The 22,706-nt window shown below is 44.0% G+C and overlaps 1 protein-coding gene across 3 annotated transcripts; it reads right to left on the bottom strand.

Moving 5' to 3' along the window:
- Positions 1 to 416: 416 nt before the first annotated feature.
- LOC311023373 (whirlin-like) lies at positions 417 to 15,296 on the bottom strand. Of its 3 annotated transcripts, none has more exons than XM_084025162.1 (12): positions 14,260 to 15,296; positions 11,411 to 11,587; positions 10,455 to 10,580; positions 7,621 to 7,889; positions 7,400 to 7,436; positions 6,961 to 7,143; positions 6,360 to 6,551; positions 5,510 to 5,584; positions 4,338 to 4,956; positions 3,567 to 3,733; positions 3,029 to 3,160; positions 417 to 2,710 (listed from the first exon to the last, which is right to left on the bottom strand). In XM_084025162.1, exons 1-12 carry the CDS (start codon positions 14,929 to 14,931, stop codon positions 2,534 to 2,536), a joined length of 2,826 nt encoding a protein of 941 aa, XP_083881288.1. In that variant the 5' UTR covers positions 14,932 to 15,296; the 3' UTR covers positions 417 to 2,533. The 3 variants fall into 3 exon arrangements, with proteins under 3 accessions (XP_083881288.1, XP_083881289.1, XP_083881290.1); XM_084025163.1 differs by having other exon boundaries at positions 3,029 to 3,157; positions 14,260 to 15,295; XM_084025164.1 differs by lacking the exon at positions 5,510 to 5,584.
- Between the last annotated feature and the right edge of the window lie 7,410 nt (positions 15,297 to 22,706).

Below are 22,706 nucleotides of genomic sequence, written 5' to 3'. Positions count from 1 at the left end.
GGGTCCTTATTTAGACCTGGTTCAGGTTCTCAGGAGATCAGTTAGTGAGGCATGAGAGTCAGGGATCCAGACAATCTGGCAGTGAGAGTGAAGCTGGAATCTTTATACCGGCTTGATAAGTGATTCAGAGCAGCTGTGTTAAAAAGGTGGTGTTGATGAGGAGGTGGGCGGGGCTTACAGGCTGGTGGAGCTGGCTGGGGCTTACAGGCTGTTGGAGGCGGGCTGAAGGAAAAAGTCTGTGGTGAGTCTGAATGAGGAGGGTGTTGACTGGATGAGATGGGAATACAGAATCGTGACAGTCATTATATATCATCATTATATCTGTTAATTATATATCATCATTAAATATATTGTCAGTAAACATCATCATTATTAATGGTCATTAAAGGAAAAATGAGGATCCAAAAGCAGGTCGGTCTGGTTGCTTATGACCTTTATTACTTTCTTCAGCAAGTTATTGGTAATTCAGTCGGTTTCAGACAGCGTTCATACCGAAATCATTTATAAACACGATTTGAGCCAAAAATGTTCGATGGTTAAAATGTTTGTTGTCGTTATTGCATCCGAACATGGGATTTGTTCAATAATAGAAAAAGACAGAATATGTCCTTATTTTATCATATATTTTTTAAACGCTCTCAAAAAGTCCATCATGTTAAAGAATCAAGCCATCAGCTGTCCAGTTAGAATTATTAAACACAATTTGGAACCAAAGAAATCAAAACTCTTTCTTCCCTTTTTGCCTTTTAACAAACCTCCTCCCTCATTGCTGTAGATCATGTGACTCTACACACCTGAAAAAAAGAAATAAAAACTAATGCTTTACTCCAAACATGCAGCATGATATCATCCTTAGTTTGATCACATTTAATTGAGTCTTCAGGGGATCTTGGGGGTGGAATGAACAGGAGAATCAGTGACTCATGTTTGTGGGGATACTATATCTGAAGGGAAACACACAAGAGATGTTAGCAGTTACATCAAGAGGTCATTGTGTTTAATAAAACGCTCTAACTTCTCAGTATATAAATATATGTGCAGCCTTTTCTGCACAGAATATATGAACATTTGGCATTCACAAAAAATGCAAACCAGCAGTCTCATTTACATTTAAATCATGTTGGTTGTCTCATGCATCATCTCATCACGATTCTCCACATGTCCTGTGACTCTAGTGGGACGATGTGATTACAAAAATACACACAACCTTCTTAAAAACAATCTGCCCAATATACATTTGTGAAAGCATGTCCTCCTATTATTGGCTCTACTGTACACATTGTCGAGGGCCACTTCTGTGTAAAGTAAAGGGACTTACTGAGGTGAGTACTCATTGTGGTTGTATCAACTATGGCTAAATGGCTAGCTAGCTAATTCTGTGGTTCTTTAAGAACGACACTAAAACAACAGAAACAAGCTGCAGTGCTATTATGATTGTGTTGCACACTAAGTCAATGCAAAGAGGCCAAGAGACAAGATTTCACGGTAGTGGGCCGCCGGAATGAGGCAATGCCAATTAGCTAACGTCTTCGTTAGCCTAACTTAGGCTAACGAAGACAAATACTTTTTTTTCTCGAGGAGAAATATGACTTATTTCAAATCATTTGATTGACGTGATGCAAATGAGGCAAATACGTGAAACTTGGCTCAGTCGGTTATTATGAATAAAAAATCTGTGTTCGGGTTCTTCTGTATGGAGTCTACATGTCGTCAGCATGGGTTCTCCGTGTTCTCCGGGTTCTCCGTGTTCCTCCATCAGTCCAAAGACACATTAATTAAACAGGTTTTGTTGTCTAAAGAAAGTTTTTGTGGAGGTAAAAAGCAAAGTGAATATGTCTGAGGAGAGATTTCTACTTTTATTATAGATGTTCTAATTCGGTGCTACCTCCATAGGACAAGCAGCTAATGTGGTTCAACTGTGGCCAGGAGAGACAAAAAATACTTACTGAGGCTACAATTGACTATTTATACAGAGAGCCAGCAGCACTCTGGCTGGAGGGATGTCTTCTCATAGCATGCAGCGGATCCACTTTAGTCCACCAGCACCACACAGTTGTAAAATAACACACAAAACCCTCCATCAGCACCTTTCACCCAAATAACCAAACAATTAATTTAGGCAACAAATGACATCGAGTGCTCACAAATGTGTAACTTGTGACTGTGATATTCATGTTTATATGTATTTCTCTCTAGGGACATTACTCGTTGTTTTCGACATGTCTGTCTGAAGAATTTGAACTACTATGTGTTCCTCCCAACAGAAAGGAAAAGCAGCTCTGTCTCCCAGACATTGTCTCAAAAACCACAAATACAACACTGACTGGTATATAATTACATTGTCTCTCTGGTGAAACATACACCAACAATCAGGGTTTGGAAAGGAATGAAAAAGAAGCAAATAGCATTTGAGTTATAGATATAATATCCTTTTGTAAGTTTAAAATGTGCAAATGTTTGTAGAGTGCAATAGTCAAATCTCTTTCCCTGAAATGAAACGAGGGCCATCATTATTGGACAACAGCGTTCCCTCCTAGAGTCCTGGCTCAACCACCACAAAGTTAATGTGGTCCTGGTCTTTGGTCTTGAAGGCCTCGGCTATGATCTGGGCAGCATCCCTGTGCTCCCGACCTCTCAGGGGGATACCATTGACCTCCAGGATGACCTGACCCACCTTCAGCTGGCCGCCGTTGTGAGCTGAGCCTCCTCTCTGTCAACAGGGACAAGAAGGGAGGCGATCATGTGACCTCATTCAGGAAGGTGACAGCTGAGTTGGCAGGAAGCACGATACAAAGCTGGACATGTGACTACTCTGTCAATCTCTGTTTGCATGTTTGTATGTTTGCATGTTTGCATGTTTGCATGTTTGTATGTTTGTATGTTTGTATGTTTGCCTGTTTGCATGTTTGATGACTTTAGAACACAAACGTGAACTAATAATCACATGAAGAAAGAAATGATTATAAAGTTAAAGCACTGGAGTTATTTAAGTAGAGTCTGTTTAAGCCCGGTTGTATCGCTGCCTCACCTGTATGGTAACTATGCGCGGCAACGGTTGCCGTGTGTTGGCTCCGCCTTCTATAGCGATGCCCAGGGTGCTGGTGTTCTTCACCACTTGTACCAGTGTAGCAGTGGGCACTGGGACCGGTGAGCCAGTCTGCTGGGACACAAGGTAGAGAGGGGTCAGAAGGCCCAACCTTATACTGTTACCAAGGCAACGTGTTGTAGATATAGATGGGTTGTTGTAATTAGACCTCCAATAATATAACCTCCGTTATTCTTTCCAAACTTGTGGAGGTGTGAAAGTAGAAAAGCCTTGAGCTTCATCACACAACCAATACTGTCGCCATTGGCAACAAGCTTCTCACCCAACCTTTGAGTGATCATTCAGAAAGTGATTGGCCAACAGGGTGACTCAGTTAGGGCTGTATACTAATTAACACTGCTGTAGTACTAATTAACACTGCTGTAGTACTAATGAAAACCGTTGTAGTACTAATTAAAACTGCTGTAGTACTAATGAAGACTGCGGTAGTACTAATGAAAAAACACGGATCATGGCTCACTTGTCTGGTCCCTGGAGGGACTAGGGGTCCCGTCTTGTCCAGGTGGCCCTGCTGGGTCTTGCTGGGTCGAGGGCTTCCATCCTTACTGGCGCCCCCCGTCTCGATGTCCACGCCGCTGTCCTCACTCAGAGTCTGTCCACCGTCTGACAGCTGGGACAGACTGGCTCCTGGATGGATAGAGGGCTTTATTGATCTTAGACCAACTTTATATCTGATAATCGCAGTCACATGTCAATAGGATTTTACCAGATTTTATTAAAATAATATAAACTGTTTTACTATCTTCCCTTTTGATTTATTTTTGATACTAACTCAGTCTCTATGTTAACCTGTTGACATAATGTTATTGTATGTAAACAGAATACTAAATAAATGTGTGGCTATGGTAACCTATAGTCTATATGTAGCTAATCTAGCTTTTCTATGCCCTTTAAATTATTTTCAATGATTTAATTCGAAGCGATTCTAAGTCTTGAACCGGCCGGGCTCCCTTTCAGAGTCTGTCCTCGCTGGAACACACAGGTGACAAGGTGGGTGTTTCGGTTTTGTTGCACCTGATTGGTGCACATTTTCAGTGTGGAGAAACTTGTGCTTGTGATTGGACGAGAGTCCAGAAGAGGGCTCCGCCTGTTCTCATAGTACTAGGGTCACAATATTGTAACCTTTAACCGCTCTTTGTGCAGCCTGACAAACTAGGATGTTAGAAGATCAGAAAACTCAACAGTCTGTGGATCATGTGGAGAGGCCAGGACCTGATTCAGGATGATCTACCTCTTTGCTGCAGTCTGGAATCTGCAGACAGCCGGTTCATGTCTGTTATGATGACTTTGTGGGTGAGACCAGGTGAGCAGGGCCAGTCAGGACTACAGGGAGGAGCAGCAGGTATGATGAGGGAGGGGCAGGGGGAGGGACATGGGGACAGGTGGGGTGAGAGATGAGGGGACGGCATGGGAGATGCCGCTTTGGAAGAGGATGCAGACTTTGACAAGTAGGAGGACTTCTCATAGGAGCTGGATCTGGAAGCCAGCTTGACAGATGTCTCTGGCCTGGGAGAGTGGGAGGACTCCCGGTGGTGCAGGAAGCCGGGGCAGGTGTGGTGTCCTGAATTGGGCCTGCTGTGGTGGAAGTGGGGGTGGTTCTGGTCCTCAGAGGACTGAAGGGCATTAAGCGAAGTGTGGTGATCTGATGAGGGCTGGTGGCTGGTGGGGAGGGATTTGAGCGACTTATGGAGGCAGTCCTGGAGCAGCCAGGCGGGACCGCTGAAGAGCAGGCTGGAACCGGACTGCATCCGCCGGGTTGAAGACTTCCGGCTCTGCTCCTTCTCCGTAGTTCGCCTGCTGTGACCCTGGAGAGGGGTGGCCCTGAAGCATGGAGGAGATCCACCTGGAGCCTGGATTTCATTCAGTGACAACAAGACAACATGAGACCCACATGGAGACCATCAATTCTAACCCGTAAGACTTCAATCCTATTGGATTTAGACACACCTGTGGTTACAAAAAGATGATCAATATCAATCTCACTGGAAAATAACATTTTCAACAAGCCACATGTTTAGGAAATTTGACTTGGATATTCAATGTCACCAGATGATGAATTTATGATTTTGTTATAACCTGTCTGGACTGAACTTCCTGTCTTATTTTGTTTCTCTCTTAGAGCTTCACTGGAACGTCAACATTTAGTCTCATGTAAATCTCAAGCTCCATAATCAGTGTATCTGCAGATGCTGCTGCTGAAAACTTCTCTACTATTGTAGCATTAACCAATCAGGAGCACGTACATTGTAAAACTCTGTAAGACTCGTCACTGAATGTAGGAAGCACAACAGACACACAGGCAACATCAGCAACAGCTGCAGACAGAGATAAGCTGGATCGTCATGGAGACCGAATCAGACAACACAGTTATATCATGGCAGATAAAACAAAGATGACACATACCAGGGCGATGTGTTGTAAGGTATAGGTGTTGTCCTCCTGGTTTTTGTGTGCCCAGCCACCATAAGGGCCCTCAGTCTGAAAGAAAGTATAAAACATGGTGTTATTGCTGCAATGAACTCATTCTGGTTTAGTTTGGCCCACTTCTGCAGATGTCAGAAGGATGAGATTTGCCCCGCAGGGCAACACAACGGGAACAAGGAAGTTTAGTCTGTTATTTTCTGTAAGCTGTACCGTTAGAGGCTCCTTTCTGTCCCCAACAGCACCAGGAGCCATTTAAGGGACCACATATGGTCCTCCAGCATTACAAAGACTATACATATCAATGTATTATAGGGATGTTATATGGGGCTTCCTCCTGTCCACACAAGGTGCTCCAAACACCTCCCACCTTTTTAAACGGCAATGATGTGTCACCGTTTCTCTCTGAGTAACTAAGTGACAGTGTCAGTTCCATGCTGTTAACTTTTTATTCAGAGTTATAATTTCATAACCACAGTAATGAGAGTCAGCAGGCAGTTAGTTAGACAGAAACATGGTGCAGCCGGCAGGCTTTCAACAGCTGCACCAAACAACTGAGCCAGCCAGGAACATAATCCACATGTTAACACAAGCAGACTGGAGCGTGACACAATGAGGGCAATGAGGACTGATGTGGGCCACAAACACGGGCTGGTCTGAGTGAAACACTGAGACTGAAGGACGAAGCAAAGTGAAGGTTCACGCAGCAGAACTCACTGAACTCTGCAGTGCATACTGCGTCTTCTTCTTCTTTTATGTGAGTCCAGTCTTATTAATGTGGATCAGGTTTACACCACACGGGAGATATCGTAGGTCTGGATAGGGGACCTACCGTTGCAGGGAGACTGTGTCCTGCATCGTTGACCACAGGGGTCGAGTGGTTGCATGGTCCTTGAGGATGCAGGACTCCCAGAACTCCATGCCAGGTCTGGTGGGTCTCCCTCTCACGGTGCAGCACCAGCCTGTCGTACAAGTCCAGGTCCTGGGGAGCCACCAGACTCCTCACCTCAGACAGCATGGACAGCTGGAGGATTGAACAAGAAAGGACAGAGCTGAGATAAAAGAGTCTGAATAGGGAGGAAAACCAACAGAGACAAAGGTTCAATAAAACATTTGTTTAGTAAAATTACTGATATGAAAAGGAAACATCTTTCACCTGAGTGAAAACAAATAAATCAATGAGACAATGGATCGTCAATGGACACAAAATGCATCCGCCCTCTATTTTTTCAATAGATTGTAATAATTATAATAAAAATGTTTGTAGACTCTTATGAGGGAGATGTTGTTATGATTGGAGCTTTTTCAGTCTGATTTGTTCTCATCACCCCGTCCATAATTCTCATGGTTTATCACAATTAATGATGTATTATCTGTGTTTATTATGCATGAATAAAGCTATTCCTAACAGCTTATAAGCCATGAATGTGTACCTTAGCGTGTGTGTTAAAGAGCTCAAAGAGAGCCATGACCAGCGGCTCTGCTCCGATGTGTCCCTCCTGGTACTCCTGCAGGTAGTAGGTCATGGTCCGACGCTCCGGCTCCGTCAGCAGCATGTAGGCCTGCTGCTCCAGAGACACCTGAGAGCCCGGCGGGGCCACACCTCTGTAGACCGGCTGCAGGACCAGATTGAAATGAGTCACACAAATAGGATGAGAATCGTTGTACTCTGTAGAAAGTGTAAGAACAATCAGCCTGGAGTCCAACAAGGTTGTTAAATCATCACTCTGCCGGCAGCCATGTTGTCTGTTCACATTATAGCTAAAAAAGCCTCTTGTTTGACTCAGAAGGTTTGAATCAGAAGTTAAATTTACATTAAAACATTGACAGTATATGGACTCACATACAGAAAAACATGGCTTCCAATCTTACCTGTCCTAATACAGGTGTAACTTTGGCGGACGACGGTCTGCAACAAAGAAGAAAACAATATGTAAGAAACCAATTATATCCATACAAATGAATTCATCATTAGCCATGTTAACGGATTGGTAGGAATGTTGTCTTTGGGGAATATGAGGTGCATGTTAACGTAGCCGCTGATGTCTGTGCTCCGACACTTCTAGTCCTCAGATAATCAGCACCACACTCACCTTGAACTCCAGGGACTGACGCTGCCTCGTTGGCCCATGATCACGGTGTTGTTGCTCACAGAGCCTCCGTTAGCAGCAGCGTCGCTCTCAGCTGGGGACCGACTGCAGATCCACTTGGTCTCGTCCACCATTGTACGTGCATGAGGAAGACGACCCACATCCCTCACCTTCATCAGCAGGTGGCATCCTGTTTTGAGGATGTAGACCGCCTCGTCGTGGGAGATGGTGACGAAGCTCTGACCGTTCACCTCCAGGATCTGATCCCCCACCTGCAACAATTAGGTTCATGAAGAAGATCTTCTCCATGGACAGACACAGAGGTCAGTGGAGGACATCAAAGACAAGACCGTCTGGTTGATCTGAGTCACCCTCCACATGTTGTCAACTATGTTTGGATTCTAACTTCTACAGATGCTCAGCCTGGTCTCTATTAAAATGCTGTTTAGTTGGAGGGAAACCTACGTTGGTTCCAGATGAGTCAAAGGCACCCCCCCCCCCCCCTTCCCCCCACCTTAAATAGTCTCTCAGTATCACAAGCTCTGTGTTTCACTTTTGTGTCCACCATGAAAAAATATCCTAATTCACACTGACATTGTTGCAGGGCTGAGAGACACTAATCACGTCCCTGACCATGAAACTAACAGATTGTATTTAGTGACTTTCCTGCCCTGAGACTGAGGAGGCCTCTGCTGCTGGAAGCATCTAATGCTGCATCAATACTCCGTGGTCTGCTGGTAAACAACATCCACACTTATGTCAATTCATATTAGTGTCAAACCCTTATTAAAAGTAATCCAAACCTCCATCTTACTGCCACAACACTGGTGTACACACACACACACACACACACACACAGACACAGACACACACGCACACACACACACACACACGCAGACACACACAGATACACGCACACACGCACACACACACACACACACACACACACACACACACACACACACACACACACACACACACACAGTAGACAGCAGTAGATAGCAGCTCCCTCCACAAACAATGAATGACAACCAGTTGATGAAGACATCTTTCTGGACTGAAGCTGCAGTTTGGACTCACCAACCCTCCAAATAAAACCTCTTCATCTCTCTCTCTCTCTCTCTCTCTCTCTCTCTCTCTCTCTCTCTCTCTCTCTCTCTCTCTCTCTCTGTTAGAGTAAGACTATCTTTGAAGGGACAACTTTTGAATTTGTACGAATGTCTTTTATGAGTTGCTGAGAAATCAAACCATAATGGGACGTTTTACTTTTATTCCCAACTAGGACACAGCGTGATGTTATCAAGTCATATTGGGGATTCAGCCAAATTGTTTACAGCTAGGAAACAATACTGTTCTTCTTCCCTCGGGCAGCTTGAAAATAGCTTTAGAGTGGCCTGCTTGTTGAGGCAGAACGCTGACCTGAAAGGACTCAGCACAGAGTTAGCATGGTTGGCTTCGCTGATGGATTCAACTAACGGGTTCAGCAGGTACCAGATGTAAGTGATGCCAACTGGTTCATCAGGTAGCAGATGTTAGTGATGCTAACAGGTTCATCTGGTACCGGATGTAAGTGATGCTAACAGGTTCATCAGGTAGCAGATGTAAGTGATGCTAACAGGTTCATCAGGTAGCAGATGTTAGTGATGCTAACAGGTTCATCTGGTACCGGATGTTAGTGATGCTAACAGGTTCATCAGGTACCAGATGTAAGTGATGCTTACAGGTTCAGCAGGTACCAGATGTAAGTGATGCCAACTGGTTCATCAGGTACCAGATGTAAGTGATGCTAACAGGTTCATCAGGCAGCAGATGTAAGTGATGCTAACAGGTTCATCTGGTACCGGATGTTAGTGATGCTTACAGGTTCAGCAGGTACCAGATGTAAGTGATGCCAACTGGTTCATCAGGTACCAGATGTAAGTGATGCTAACAGGTTCATCAGGTAGCAGATGTTAGTGATGCTAACAGGTTCATCAGGTAGCAGATGTAAGTGATGCTAACAGGTTCATCAGGTACCGGATGTAAGTGATGCTAACAGGTTCATCAGGTAGCAGATGTTAGTGATGCTAACAGGTTCATCAGGTAGCAGATGTTAGTGATGCTAACAGGTTCATCAGGTAGCAGATGTTAGTGATGCTAACAGGTTCATCAGGTAGCAGATGTTAGTGATGCTAGCAGGTTCATCGGGTACCAGATGTTAGTGATTCTAACAGGTTCATCAGGTACCAGATGTTAGTGACTCTAACAGGTCCGTCGGGTACCAGATATGGTATGGTATAACTTTATTGTCACAATACGAATACAGCTAAATTACACATGAGGGAATGATGCACAGTTAGTGATGCTAACAGGTTCATCAGGTTCCAGATGTAAGTGATGCTTACAGGTTGAGTTGCTCTCCCTGCATCTGTTCAGGTGGATTACAGGTAAACGAGGGGCGGAGTCTCGTCTATCAGCCCGACCTGTTGATGGGTCACCTGTATACCTGAGTTCAGATGCCCCTCCTCTATGCAGCAGCAGAGTCTCGCTCCAGCACCTTGATTTGTTTATTTATTTAATTCAAAGTCTGGTTGATTGAACTTTGTTCCTTCCTTTGAATCAGCATCAAAATAACTTCTAGTCCAAAGCTGTAAAGTGAATTAAGCTTCCCAATAAATTACAACACTAAACTTGATTCTAAATGGAATCCAATAAGATTGAATGGAGCATTATGACAATCCATTATATTCTAGTTGATGTACTGATTTAACATCCTTCTATCATTTAAGCTGATGATGAAGGATTCTCATTGGATTGGACTGGTTGTGTGGCGTAAAGGATGGGTTGAGTTTAGGTACCTTTAGTGCACCAGCATCTGCAGCAGATCCAGGATCCACTCCAGTGATGTAGACCCCTAGTCCATACTCAGCCCCTCCTCTGATCATCAGGCCCAGAGAGCGACCATCATCCATATTCAGGTTCACCTGTAGGGAGACATGATGTTCAGGACACATACATACGAGAATCTTTAAGCCGATTTATTCATTTTAAAGATTCATTCAGACAAATTTAACTTCACGATGCACATTTGATCAGCTGCAAATATATCAAACATCTGCGGCCAGCAGATTTTGGACAGAGAGGCATTTTTATTATGAAAGGACCGGTCCAGTTCCGCTCAAGTCTGAAGTGAGGTCCCATCACTGATCTGTAATAGATCTGTAGCCTCAGTGGGTCGCGCCCCCTATAGACGGGTTGAAAAACATTAGGAACTAGTGTTGTAGTCTCCCCCCCTCTAACCAAAGCAGCCTGACGCAAATATCATCATTTTGCATCATCAGAGGCTCTTTCTCTGAATAGAAATACGGATATCTCCCATCTCTGGGGAAAATGAGGGAATGATGCACGACCATTCAAAATTACTACCGGATGTCTAACGATGCAAAGCTTAATGCAAATGGGTGAAGTGGTCCTTTAATAACTGCAGGCAGTTGAAGGAGTCGCCGCAGTCACATGATCAGGATTTCTGTTTTGTTATAAGGAAGCATTGTGTTCCTAACAAGAGATCAATGTGTGACGTGATTGATCCGATCAGACAGGATGGTACCAGCTCTACACAGGCCTCAGTGACCTGAAAGGTGATGATGACAGTCCTCTGAGGACAAATACAAAAACTGCCATACTGGATAATAAATTGTTTAGAATCTGACAGACCACATTTAAAAAAAAACAGTATCTTTGCATCCAGGTCGAGGTCGAGGTCAGATGTTTTATTCACGTTGAACTGTTACCACCACACACACATTGTCCTTACCGTCCTCTCGGCCATGCAATGTCCTTGCTCCTGGTTGGCATCCTGGCTGTCAGGTGGGGGTGAGATACTCTGTCCCTCAGGGTCCACCCAGCTGTACACATGGTTGGTGATGTATCCTCCGGGGATCCGACCCATCGAACACACCGACATGGACAGCTGCCTGCTTCCCTTGAGCACCTGCAGAACCAGAGGAGAACGGTTCAGGCAAACTTCAACAAGAGATAACACACAGCAACTCTTTCACCAAATAAACCAACACAACCAACACATACCAATGGCCTTAATGATGACTCTGAGTTCTGGTTCCACTTCTTCTCTCCACAACAGAACACAGCACTTCCACAGTTTGACAGATTTCCTCTTTGGAAACATGTTCAACCAGTTAGATGTAACCAGTTTTACAAACGGAAGCCAACTGCAACATGGTGTCAGGATGGAGGATGAAAGACAAACAGGACACAGAAGGCTAAAGGGATTACAGATAAGAGTGTTGACAGATGGACCGTAATTTTTTATTTAACCTTTATTTATCTAACGTTTATTTGTCTCATTGAGACACGGGGTCTCATTTTCAAGAGAGACCTGAACAACAACAATACAAGAACAACTAGTTACAGACAGACATTATCAGCAGTGTAGTAAAATCAAGGTGTCAAGTGGAAACAGATTAAAACGCTAAAACAGGAAACAGCTTCCAGAGATGTTTCCAGAGCTTTAACATAGAGTAGAGAAGAACACACTTCAGAACACAAACATCAGAATAAAACAACACATCTATAAGATGAACAGGCACATTTTAACCTCCATGGCTCTCACAACCTACAGAATGAGAAGAGAAGCATCCAATTTCCAATCATAGTTTAAATGGGCCCAAAAACATGTATTATGTGAAAAGCAAGACTCGTTGGGAACAAAGCAAGTTGAATAAGTCATTCCTGTTCAGTTATGCAGTATGGAAATAAGTAATATAAGTAAATAAGTGGAAAATCTTATTTCTAATGTCATCAATAGTACTCCAGAGTTTGGACTTGTTAAACACATTTGTTGTAAATGTTTTACTGTATTGTTTTAAATGCCTCTTTGCAATTGAGTGGAATCATCATTATTTAGCTCACGAAGAAAAGTTCCCCTCCGAGCTCAAGTCACTTTTTTTGTGGAGGCTGAAGATCTTGTTGATCAAATACCATCACAGCAATACGACATGACGGTGCTAATTATGTGCTGACCAATTAATAGTCATCATTACAACCAATCAACCAATACATGTACAACTCAAAGTGTCTACAAAGGCTGAGGTTTTCCTATTAGACCTTCCACTGACACTGACTCTACCCAACTACAGGCCAGATCACATTTAAAGTATCCGGATTCTCCACAATAGAATCAAAGGAGTGACCCAGATTAACTAGAGGCAGCAATGGTTGTCTGCAACTGGAGCTTCACTAACTAAATGCTCTACGACAAAGAGTCTCTGCAGGCGAGTCCATTGACTTTATTCACAGCAGTGAATTAGAGTTGAGCTGCTTTCTATTCTGGGATGTTTTCAGGCTCTAGAGAGGCAAAGATCAGCATGCGTAGCCGCCAGATAAGAGTGACTCTCAAACAGCTGGACATGCATTCCCATGGTGATGGTGGCGGGATGGCGTGGGAGGAAGAGGAGCTCTCAGTGGGATCACATGGGGCAGGATAGGTGGGTGGATGAAGAGGGAGGGAGGGAACTGTTGCTATACCAGAGGGAAAGATGGCTTTATTGTTCAGCTGGAGGACCGGACCAGAGCACAGTCAATGCTGGTCCGAATACTGGGAAGGGTACTGATGGTGGGGGGTGGTTTTGTTGTGTAAAGCTAACTTTGGTTTTGTTGTCTTAAAATTACGTTGGTTTTGACAAAAGCAAACGTCGGTTTTGTTGTTTAAAACTATTGGTTATGTTGTTTAGAACTATCATTGGTTTTAGCATGAAGTAGTTCATAAGAAAGTATGAAAACTACCAATAGCAAGAGGTTCCATCAGTTAAAATAGACGAATGAATGTTGATCTGAGACACAATGATGGGATCTGAACCAAGAACCAGAAGACACACTCTCTCTCTCACTCTCTCACACACACACACACACACCGCTCCACATCAGGGAGCTGATTCCCATCATGTTCTCCCACACTGACGCCTGTTATCTACAATAATGGGCTTTGAAAAATGGAGCGGTGCGTTCAAGTACACTTGACAACAGCAGCTGCAGGCAGCCGTTTCACAGAGAAAGCCTCCACCAGGTTTGTTCTAACGACGTCACACTGACAGCAGAGCATCACTTCCAGCAGTTTCTGTTTTTAGAGCCGCTCAGGGTCATTTGGTCTGATTATGTAACATTGTTTCTACACAAACACACAGAATAAAGCAGCCAGTTTAAAAATAGAGGCACACAGTGGACACGGTTATTCAAACGGGATTCAACACAAAATCATATTCCCACACAACGGAACTACACTCTGAAGGATGTTTCTACACAAACCTGTGTTTTGTGGAACAGAGGATCTCAGTATTAAACAGTTGTTGTCTCATTAGGTTATTGTGTATTTAGTCTGTGTCTTTCTTCTTGTGTCTCTTTATTTAATACATATGTCCTTTGTTTGTCCTTCCCCTTCTGTCTTTCTTGTGTCTTCTTGTCCTTGGTTCATCTGGTCGTCTTAAGCTAACCATGGTTTTGTTGTTTAAAGCTAACGTTGGTTTTCAGCGTTTTGATTTTGACACACACACACACACACACACACACACACACACACACACACACACACACACACACACACACACACACACACACACACGCACGCACGCACGCACACACACGTCCTACCTTCACGGCCTCTGTGTGAGTGACGATGTCCAACATCATGTCGTTCACGGTCACTATCTGGTCCCCGACCCTCAGTCCTTCTCTCTCGGCCGATGAGCCCGGCTCCACCAGGGACACGTAGATCCCGACCCCGTGCTCCGACCCCCCGCGGATGCTAAAGCCCAGACCCTCGTGGCTCCTCGAGCGCGTCAGGGTCACTTTGCGCACCTCTCCAAAGAAGCGCGCGTCCGCGGCGGCGCTGAGGTCGTCCGGAGAGCCGGAGGTGAGCGGCTCCTGGATGGAGGAGACATACTCGTGCAGGGTTGGGTCGCCCTCGTCTCCAAAGCCGGCCCCGTTGTTGGGGGGCAGCTCGGTCTTCAGGTAGAGTCCCTCGGAGGTGTACTGGTCGAACAGCAGCTGGTCGGACCTCGGGATCACCAGGCGCAGCATCGGCAGCAGCTGGCGTTTAGCGGCCGTGTGGAGGATCACGTTGAGGGTCTGGACCAGGTCGAAGACGTTCCGCTTGGCGTGGTACACATTGAGACAGTGGATGAACTGCTCCCTCTCCGGCGCGTCCAGCAGCAGGTTCAGCGCGTTGTGGAGTCTGTGGACGTTCAACGACAGCGCGCGTCCGCCGGAGCCGCCTGACTTCACCGATGCGTTGAGCGAAACGCGCTCCGGATCCGCGCTCATCCTGCAACATAACGGGTCATCGGTGCGCCACGGAGACCGGAGGACGGAGCGACGGCCGGTTCAAGCGCCGCCCGAGTCGAGTCTCCGTTAGGAGGCTAAACGCTCCAACAGGTGACCGGAGATCTACGCGCGTAACGGCGCCGACGTGGGCGCTGATGTGGGCTGCACGCCCCGGAACCACACATGCTCACTGTCGGAGGTCCAGACCTGGACGAGTCACACAGGATCCTTCTAGTCCAGAACCAACAGAGTGTAAAGGATGTATCCGTTAGGTCATGAAAGGGAACCATTTAATAACAGGAAGTCCGAGTCCGTCTCCGAGACCGAGTCCTCCAACACTGGAAGCTGCTGACACAGCCGCTGTGTAGGAAGTGACGCAGCTGTGTGTGTGTAAATGTGTGTGTGTGTGTGTGTGTGTGTGTGTGTGTGTGTGTGTGTGTGTGTGTGTGTGTGTGTGTGTACGTGTGCGTTTGTGTGCGTGTGTGGGTGTGCGTGTGTGTGTGTGCGTGTGCGTGTGTGCGTGTGTGTGCATGTGCGTGTGTGTGTGTGTGTGTGTGTGTGTGTGTGTGTGTTGCTTAGAAACAAGCTTAGACAACATTACTCACTCTTATATCAATGATTATTTTTGGTTTTATCTGATGTCATTGTTGAGTTAAAACGGAAGCAGCTGAATCTTAAAAGCTTGAACACATTTGTTTGAGTTGGTTGGTTCATGATGACGCAGTGAAGCTGCCTGATCATCACACTTCTTGTAAACTGACCCTGAGTCTGTTTTAAACTTCTATTTATAGGAGCCCAGAAACTGGTCCATCACATCACCAGAGTCCAGGAACGCTGCTGGACAAGTTTACGATGATGTTTCAATGTTCACAAATTCAGATCCAAAAATGCAGTGAACAGTCAGTTTCATGCATGTCCTGGCCCAGATGTTGCAGTTAACATTTAAAAAAAAAAAGTATGTTTGAGATCTGGATATGATCAGTCACATTTGGTCAAACTTAATTTATTATTACACATTTTAATTCTGAATCGTTTATAGTGAATTCAGAACAAATAACTCCAGATGAGTGTTTTACAAGGTATAGGCAAGGTATCATCATGAACCTGATGACATCCGGCATGTCTTCGACTGTGGGAGGAAGTCGGAGAATCCGGAGAGAACCCACGCTAACATGCAAACTCCACACAGATGGAACCAGAACCAGGAATTGAACCTGGGACCCTCTCGATGTGAGGCGGCAGTTCTACACCACCATGCAGCCCCTTGTAATTTACAAATCATCGAAATAAACTAAAGTTTCTTAGATTTATAGATCAAATATAGACCCCCCTTTCAAACTACATTTTTGTATAGCTAGCTGTAGCATTAATTTTGCATTCAGAAAACATCTTTCAAAATGATGAATCTGCTACAGTTTAACCATGTTGTGTGGCAGCAGAGGCAGGCAGATGTCCTCCAGCTCCTCTGGGGATCCTGAGGCAGTTACACTCAGAAATGAAGTCACTTCTGCCTTCGGCAAAAATCTGCTTATCTGCCTTCAACTTGATCAAAATGCAGCTTTAATGGGTAAAATGTAACTGTGTCAAACCCTCTTCAGACATCATTGCCCATTTTTACAGCATGGATTAGAAATAAACAAGTACTGTGCCATCTCAATTAGGACACTAAACTTTGGAGCAGAATGCCAAAGAGTCTGAAGCTGCCTATTTACTAACTCTAGAAGGCTGAGAACAAATAGAGCTTAATGTGCATCATTCATCACCATTCATTAACAGGGGATACACTCTGCTGTGTCTTTACTTTCAAACACAGGTCTCAATAAATCTGCCAAACGGATTATATGTACACTAATCTACAGGAACAGGAAGGTTTTTCTAAAGTAGAAACAGTTACAGTATTGCCACAAAACATCACATTTAGGACCACATATCACAATAGTCCCAAAGCAAGTTCACAGAATCACTAAAGTATTGTTGTGGTTGATCACCTGAATCACGTGTAATCACCAGATCATCGCGTGCACCTTGATAGGGACATTGTTAGCTAACTCTATGCTAACGCTACGTCACATATACGGTGGCTAGGTCGTACGCTAATGTCTGCTCTAAAGATTATGAGGGATGTCAGTTTATTACCTTGTCTTGGCACAAAAAAGATGCTCATTAACCAATTATTAACGGGTTATTAACTGAAGGTATCAGCAATTTCAGTGTCAGTGAAATTTGTTCAAAGTTTCATAGGTTTGGTTTTTGTTTGACTCTGTTGCCAAGTTGATACAAGCCTGTTACCAGGACAACAGACCGCTGCAATAAAAATAACCTGCAGTGGCCTATGAATTATTATTTATAGATATTAATAGTTATATTTATACCTGCACTCAGTCAGGAACCGATCGTTATAGTTCTGTGTGCCTACAACAGCTGAACAGGTTTTTTACCGGAAGCTTAGGCCACCCACCCAGTTTCTCTCAGAACCACAGACCTTCACTACTCTCCTCTGGTGTTACAGGGCCCGGCCATCCAACGGTGCCATCTAATACCAAGGTCCTGATACCGAGGTCCTGGTTCTGATACCGAGGTACTGATACTGAGTTCCTGTTACTGGATTCTGTTACCAAGGTCCTGGTTCTGATACAGAGGTCCTGATACCGAGGTCCTGGTTCTAATACCGAGGTACTGATACTGAGTTCCTGTTACCGGATTCTGATACCAAGGTCCTGGTTCTGATACAGAGGTCCTGATACTGAGGTCCTGGTTCTGATACCGAGGTACTGATACTGAGTTCCTGTTACCGAGGTTCTGATACCAAGGTCCTGGTTCTGATACAAAGATCGTGATACCTAGGTCCTGATACCAAGGTTCTGATACTGAGGTCCTGGTCCTGATACCTGGGTCCTGATACCAAGGTCCTGGTTCTGATACTGAGGTCCTGTTCCTGATACCCGGGTCCTGGTTCTGATACTGAGGTCTTGGTCCTGATACCCAGGTCCTGACACTGAGGTCCAACAGGTACTGATACTGAGTTCCTGTTACCGAGGACCTGATACAGAGGTCCTGGTTCTGATGGGGATGATAGAAAAAGAATCATAGTTTAACTAATTTCTCCTCGGAGCGATCAAAGCATTGTTTGTTTGTTTGTTTGCAGCGCTCATACGCCTCAAGTTTGTTGTGGGCGTTCCTCCTGCATCTCTCTAGAGCTTTGCCCTATGACATATTGTGGAATGCACCGAATAAAAACTATGACCACTGGAAACCAAACAAAGCACAATATTAGGAATCAGGATGCCGTAAGGGTAGAAAATAGCTCTGGCTCTGATTCAAACAGAGTACATTGTTTATTGTTGATTGTTCCACCCAGCATATTTCTGTCTTGTTTGGTCGGCTGAGGTTTGTCATCGACTAGCAGCAGGACGAGACATCTCTTCACTAATTAGAAATGTCATTTCTTCAAGAAGTTGATAGAATAATGTCCACTTACATGATAGGAATAAAGTTGACATATTTATTTTCACCACTAGATGGTGTGATGATCTAAAGAAGCAGACATCAGTTTGATGACATCATATCATTTTATCTCCAGTAATAAAGTGACCCACCTTTGCAGCAGAGAGCAGACTACTTGACAGCATATCTATAAGTTGCTCACATGTATCTGTGTTATATGAGATATATGAGACCACTAGTAAATGAATAAAACAGATCTCTGCAAGAAGGCTTCATGCTAAAATGTTGGCCAAAGAAAAGTGGATGTATTTAAAAATGAATGTAATTCTGAAAATTCCGAAAGCTATTAATCCCAAACCATTAAATGACGGAAAAATATTCAAAACCAAAAGCATTGAACTGTTCTGCTGCAAAAACTAACTAAAATATAAAAGTAGTGCTACTAGTAGTGGTAGTAGTAGCAGTAGTAGTAGTAGTAGTAGTAGTAGTAGTAGTAGTAGTAGTAGTTGTTGTTGTTGTTGTTGTTGTTGTTGTTATAGTAGAAGCAGTACTAGTAACAATAGTAGTAGAAACATTTCATAGCTTTTTTAGTCGGGCTGTCAAACGCTTAATCAGACATTTAAATCAGATTAATCTCAATTAATCACCATTCCTAAATATAGCTGAAAAATCCCCATTTTCTTCAAAATTTTTGTGAGAACAATATATGCACCAGAATGTGCAGTGCATTGTGGGTACAGTTTATTTGTTGCTGTATAGATGCTTTCCAGGGTAAGAATCACATAATGTTGTCATTTAAACACAAACTCGGCCTCCCAGTAGAGCTTACTGGTTTGTGTTTGCTGGAACACGTTATAGAACAGAGCGTGCGCCAGGCGTGCTGGACCTCAGAAACACGTGTCATAGAGAGGAGCACGCCAAGCGTGCTGGACCTCAGAAACACGTGTCTCAGTGTGATCATCCCTTCGCACTGCACCGACATCCATTCATCCCACTTCCTGTGTTCAGCTGGCCGCCTATCATGGCGTTCACCAATATGTGCTGAGACAGTAGTTTCATTCCTCCACATCTGATAAGATAACGCTGCTGTAATATCCAAATATATACGGGTGATTTCCACAGTACTTTCTAATGTGTCATAAAATCAGTTTACCACCTGGCCAAAGGGGGAATCCCATAATCCCTTTGGTCATCAACAGTTCGAGCATGTTTCAAATAGTCAAACACATAACTATAATAAAGAATGTAAATATAAATCTGAGCTGAGGCCTGCTATTGTTCGGAGGCCTGCACTTCCTCCTCCTCTGGCCGTGGATCAGCTGCACCTGAAGGGCAACAGACAGGAGGAGAGGGTGGAGGTGTAGGAGGAGGGGAGGCAGACTGGACCAGACAAAGGGACACAGGGCCAGAACAATGGTAAGACCTTGTGCTGGAACTGGAGCGAGACACCGTGTCTGCAGGGCCCCCGGCCGCCCAGACCCAGAAGGAACCTGCAGCGCCACACAGGAAAGGGCTTTCTGCAGAGCACACACACATACACGCACACACACACACTTACGCAACACACACACACACACACACATTTACACAACACACACACACTCACCGATACAGACAGTTGGAACAATGGAGGCCCCCGTAGTGACCGAGCCCTGGACTCTGCTGTAACTCGTCTCTCATTAAGTCAAGGAACAAACTGTCCTGTGACGGAGACGAGGCAGAGGTCACTCACGGTCACAATGTTTCATCAAAGGTTCAGCCCTCTCTGCTTACACAGCACTATGTCTGTGGATGCTCAGGATTCATAGTCACCGTGATGAGTCACTATCGGCGATCTGCTTTCAACTACATTCAGCTGGTTTGTTAGAATGTTCTTCTTTTAATCATGTAATAGTTTTTTTTCCGAGTGCGAAACTACAGCGGTCACAACTGCAGCTACATGTGCAAAACTCTAACCACAGTCTGCATCGCCAACAGTCACCTGAGCTAGACAGTTCACATCATGTGCAAAACCGGCTCAGTGCAGCCAAACACTTTGAACAGTCGTCATGGCAACAACACACACTGTCACTCACGCACTGAGAGGAAAACACTACCACCAGACAGCAATACAGTCAGTTTGAATAATTTGACTGACTTCACACAATTCAATATATTATAAGAAAAGAGTGAAAATCTTTCACATGCAATGTATATTTAATAACATACCAGTATTTTTATGTGAAACAAGAAGGAATGAAAAGCAGCAGTTTGCTTCAATATATATATATACACACACACACACACACACACACACACACACACACACACATATATTCATTTATTAATGCTATTGTTGACAACAACCATGTCAGCATTTCCCTGTGCATCTGAACAAATCCTTCCTCCTGCCTATGGGTACAATTGTAAAAATATATTTTACAGTAAAAAAAAACTGTTAGTATATATCTGTGTAAATATTCTATAATTGCAATACATAAAGGAATACATTCCTGTAATGTTTTCATTTTCTGAGGTGGAGGAGAGGAGGAGAGGAGGTAGGAGGAGAGAGGATGGGAGGATTGTCAGCACTTTGAAGAAAGACAGACGCTGTTTACTTGGAATATATTTATTCTGCCAGACCGAAGCTTTGATCCTCTCTCTCTCTCTCTCTCTCTCTCTCTCTCTCTCTCTCTCTCTCTCTCTCTCTCTCTCTCTCTCTCTCTCTCTCCTCCCACAGACAGAGACAGTGTCACAATTTGGAGGAATGTGATCTTTTTTAGATGAGAGCTGATAATGTGATCTAACAACATCAGGTACAATCAGAGAATTAGAGATCATGACCCGCTTTCAGGGAAATAATCCACTCTTCAACCAGACCACATGGAAACAGCATTGCTACCATATATGGTCATAATTCCTTGCCACCATCATCTGTATTCAGCATATGTTTGTCAAAACGACAACAACTAGCCACCGTGACAGGAAGGATCACTGTTGCCTAGAGCAGCCATGGTGACAACACCCAACCCCCCCTCCAAAAGGTCACCTCTGATGCAGACCACCGACGCATGAACAACAGTGTGAATATGAGGCTAATACGCACCAGAGACAACAGAACACAATACAGTGACTTATCCAGAAACAACAAAGCGTCCACTGGGAATCACCTCTGCACAAAGACAATTGCAAACTGCAAATGTGCCAAATTCCAGGAATTCTTCTTTGATTCTGAGGAATGTGTTCCATTTTCAGCTGTAGTTTCTTTGTGTTTTCATACTGCTACACATGGAGCTGCTATTGGAAAACAGTCAGCCAGCCTTCTGGTTTTCTGGTCCTGCATTCTTCTTTTTCGTATATTCTCTTCCTGTAAGGGTCTTATGTCATCATCGAACCTTGACCTTTGCTCTCTTTCCAGTTGCTTTTGACATAGAGGAGAAAACAGGGCCATGCTTTGGACACTAGAGGAGGTAACATTGTCAGTCCCAGTTAAGAAGAGTGCTGGAGGATTATAAAGGACCTGAATGTGACACACTAAACTGGATCAAGCAGCAGGAACCATACCTGATGATCAAGTTCATCTTAATAGCACCTTCATTCCCATCAGCCTCAGTTGTGCTGTGTTGACCAATAATAAGAAAACCACTAAATGAAATAAACATTATCCTAAACATCAAAGCATTCAGCATGTTAGCAGGCTGATGTTTGCATTTAGCTCACAACCTGCCTCCCCATGTTGTACTAACAAGCTCAGTATGCTAATATTTACATTCATTAATCCGTGATGCAGTGAGGAAACAAACACACGCTTACTAACACAACCTGCCTCAACATCGGGCCTCTGAAAGAGTATTGAGAAACATTGAGGATGACTTTTAAGTAGCCAGACGTTACACTAAATATAGTCAATGACGGTAATAAATTCTTTGGTTCATTAGAATTATTAGAAATATTCAGAATAATAATGTTAAACTGTGATCTATTGTGATACTTCTATTCCTGCTACTTTTACCAACGTAAAAATGGCTGTTTTTGTTTTCAACTTGTGAAAGAAGGAAATGTTCGACTGTAACGAAAACACATTAAAAATTGTATGAATAAATTCTAGACATTTAATTGTCAGTTAAGTGGAAACAATGTGTGAGCAGCTAGTGGGTCTGTTGGTAATCTCTCCCACCTGTTCTACAAAGAAAAACTGGTAATCAGAAATATAGTAACCTTATTCACTCCCGTTTTTAATCAGTCCGTTTGGCTTGTTTTATGAAAAATCCCAAATCTAATCTTGTTAATGTGTGACCGGCTGACAACATTTCATCAAACAGGACACTGACTTCAGATCAGCATGATCTCAG

This window comes from Eutrigla gurnardus (genome assembly GCF_963514095.1).
Source record: "Eutrigla gurnardus genome assembly, chromosome: 13".
Taxonomy (NCBI): domain Eukaryota; kingdom Metazoa; phylum Chordata; class Actinopteri; order Perciformes; family Triglidae; genus Eutrigla; species Eutrigla gurnardus.
Note: the sequence above shows the minus strand (reverse complement) of the source record. Positions and strands in the feature narration are given on the sequence as shown.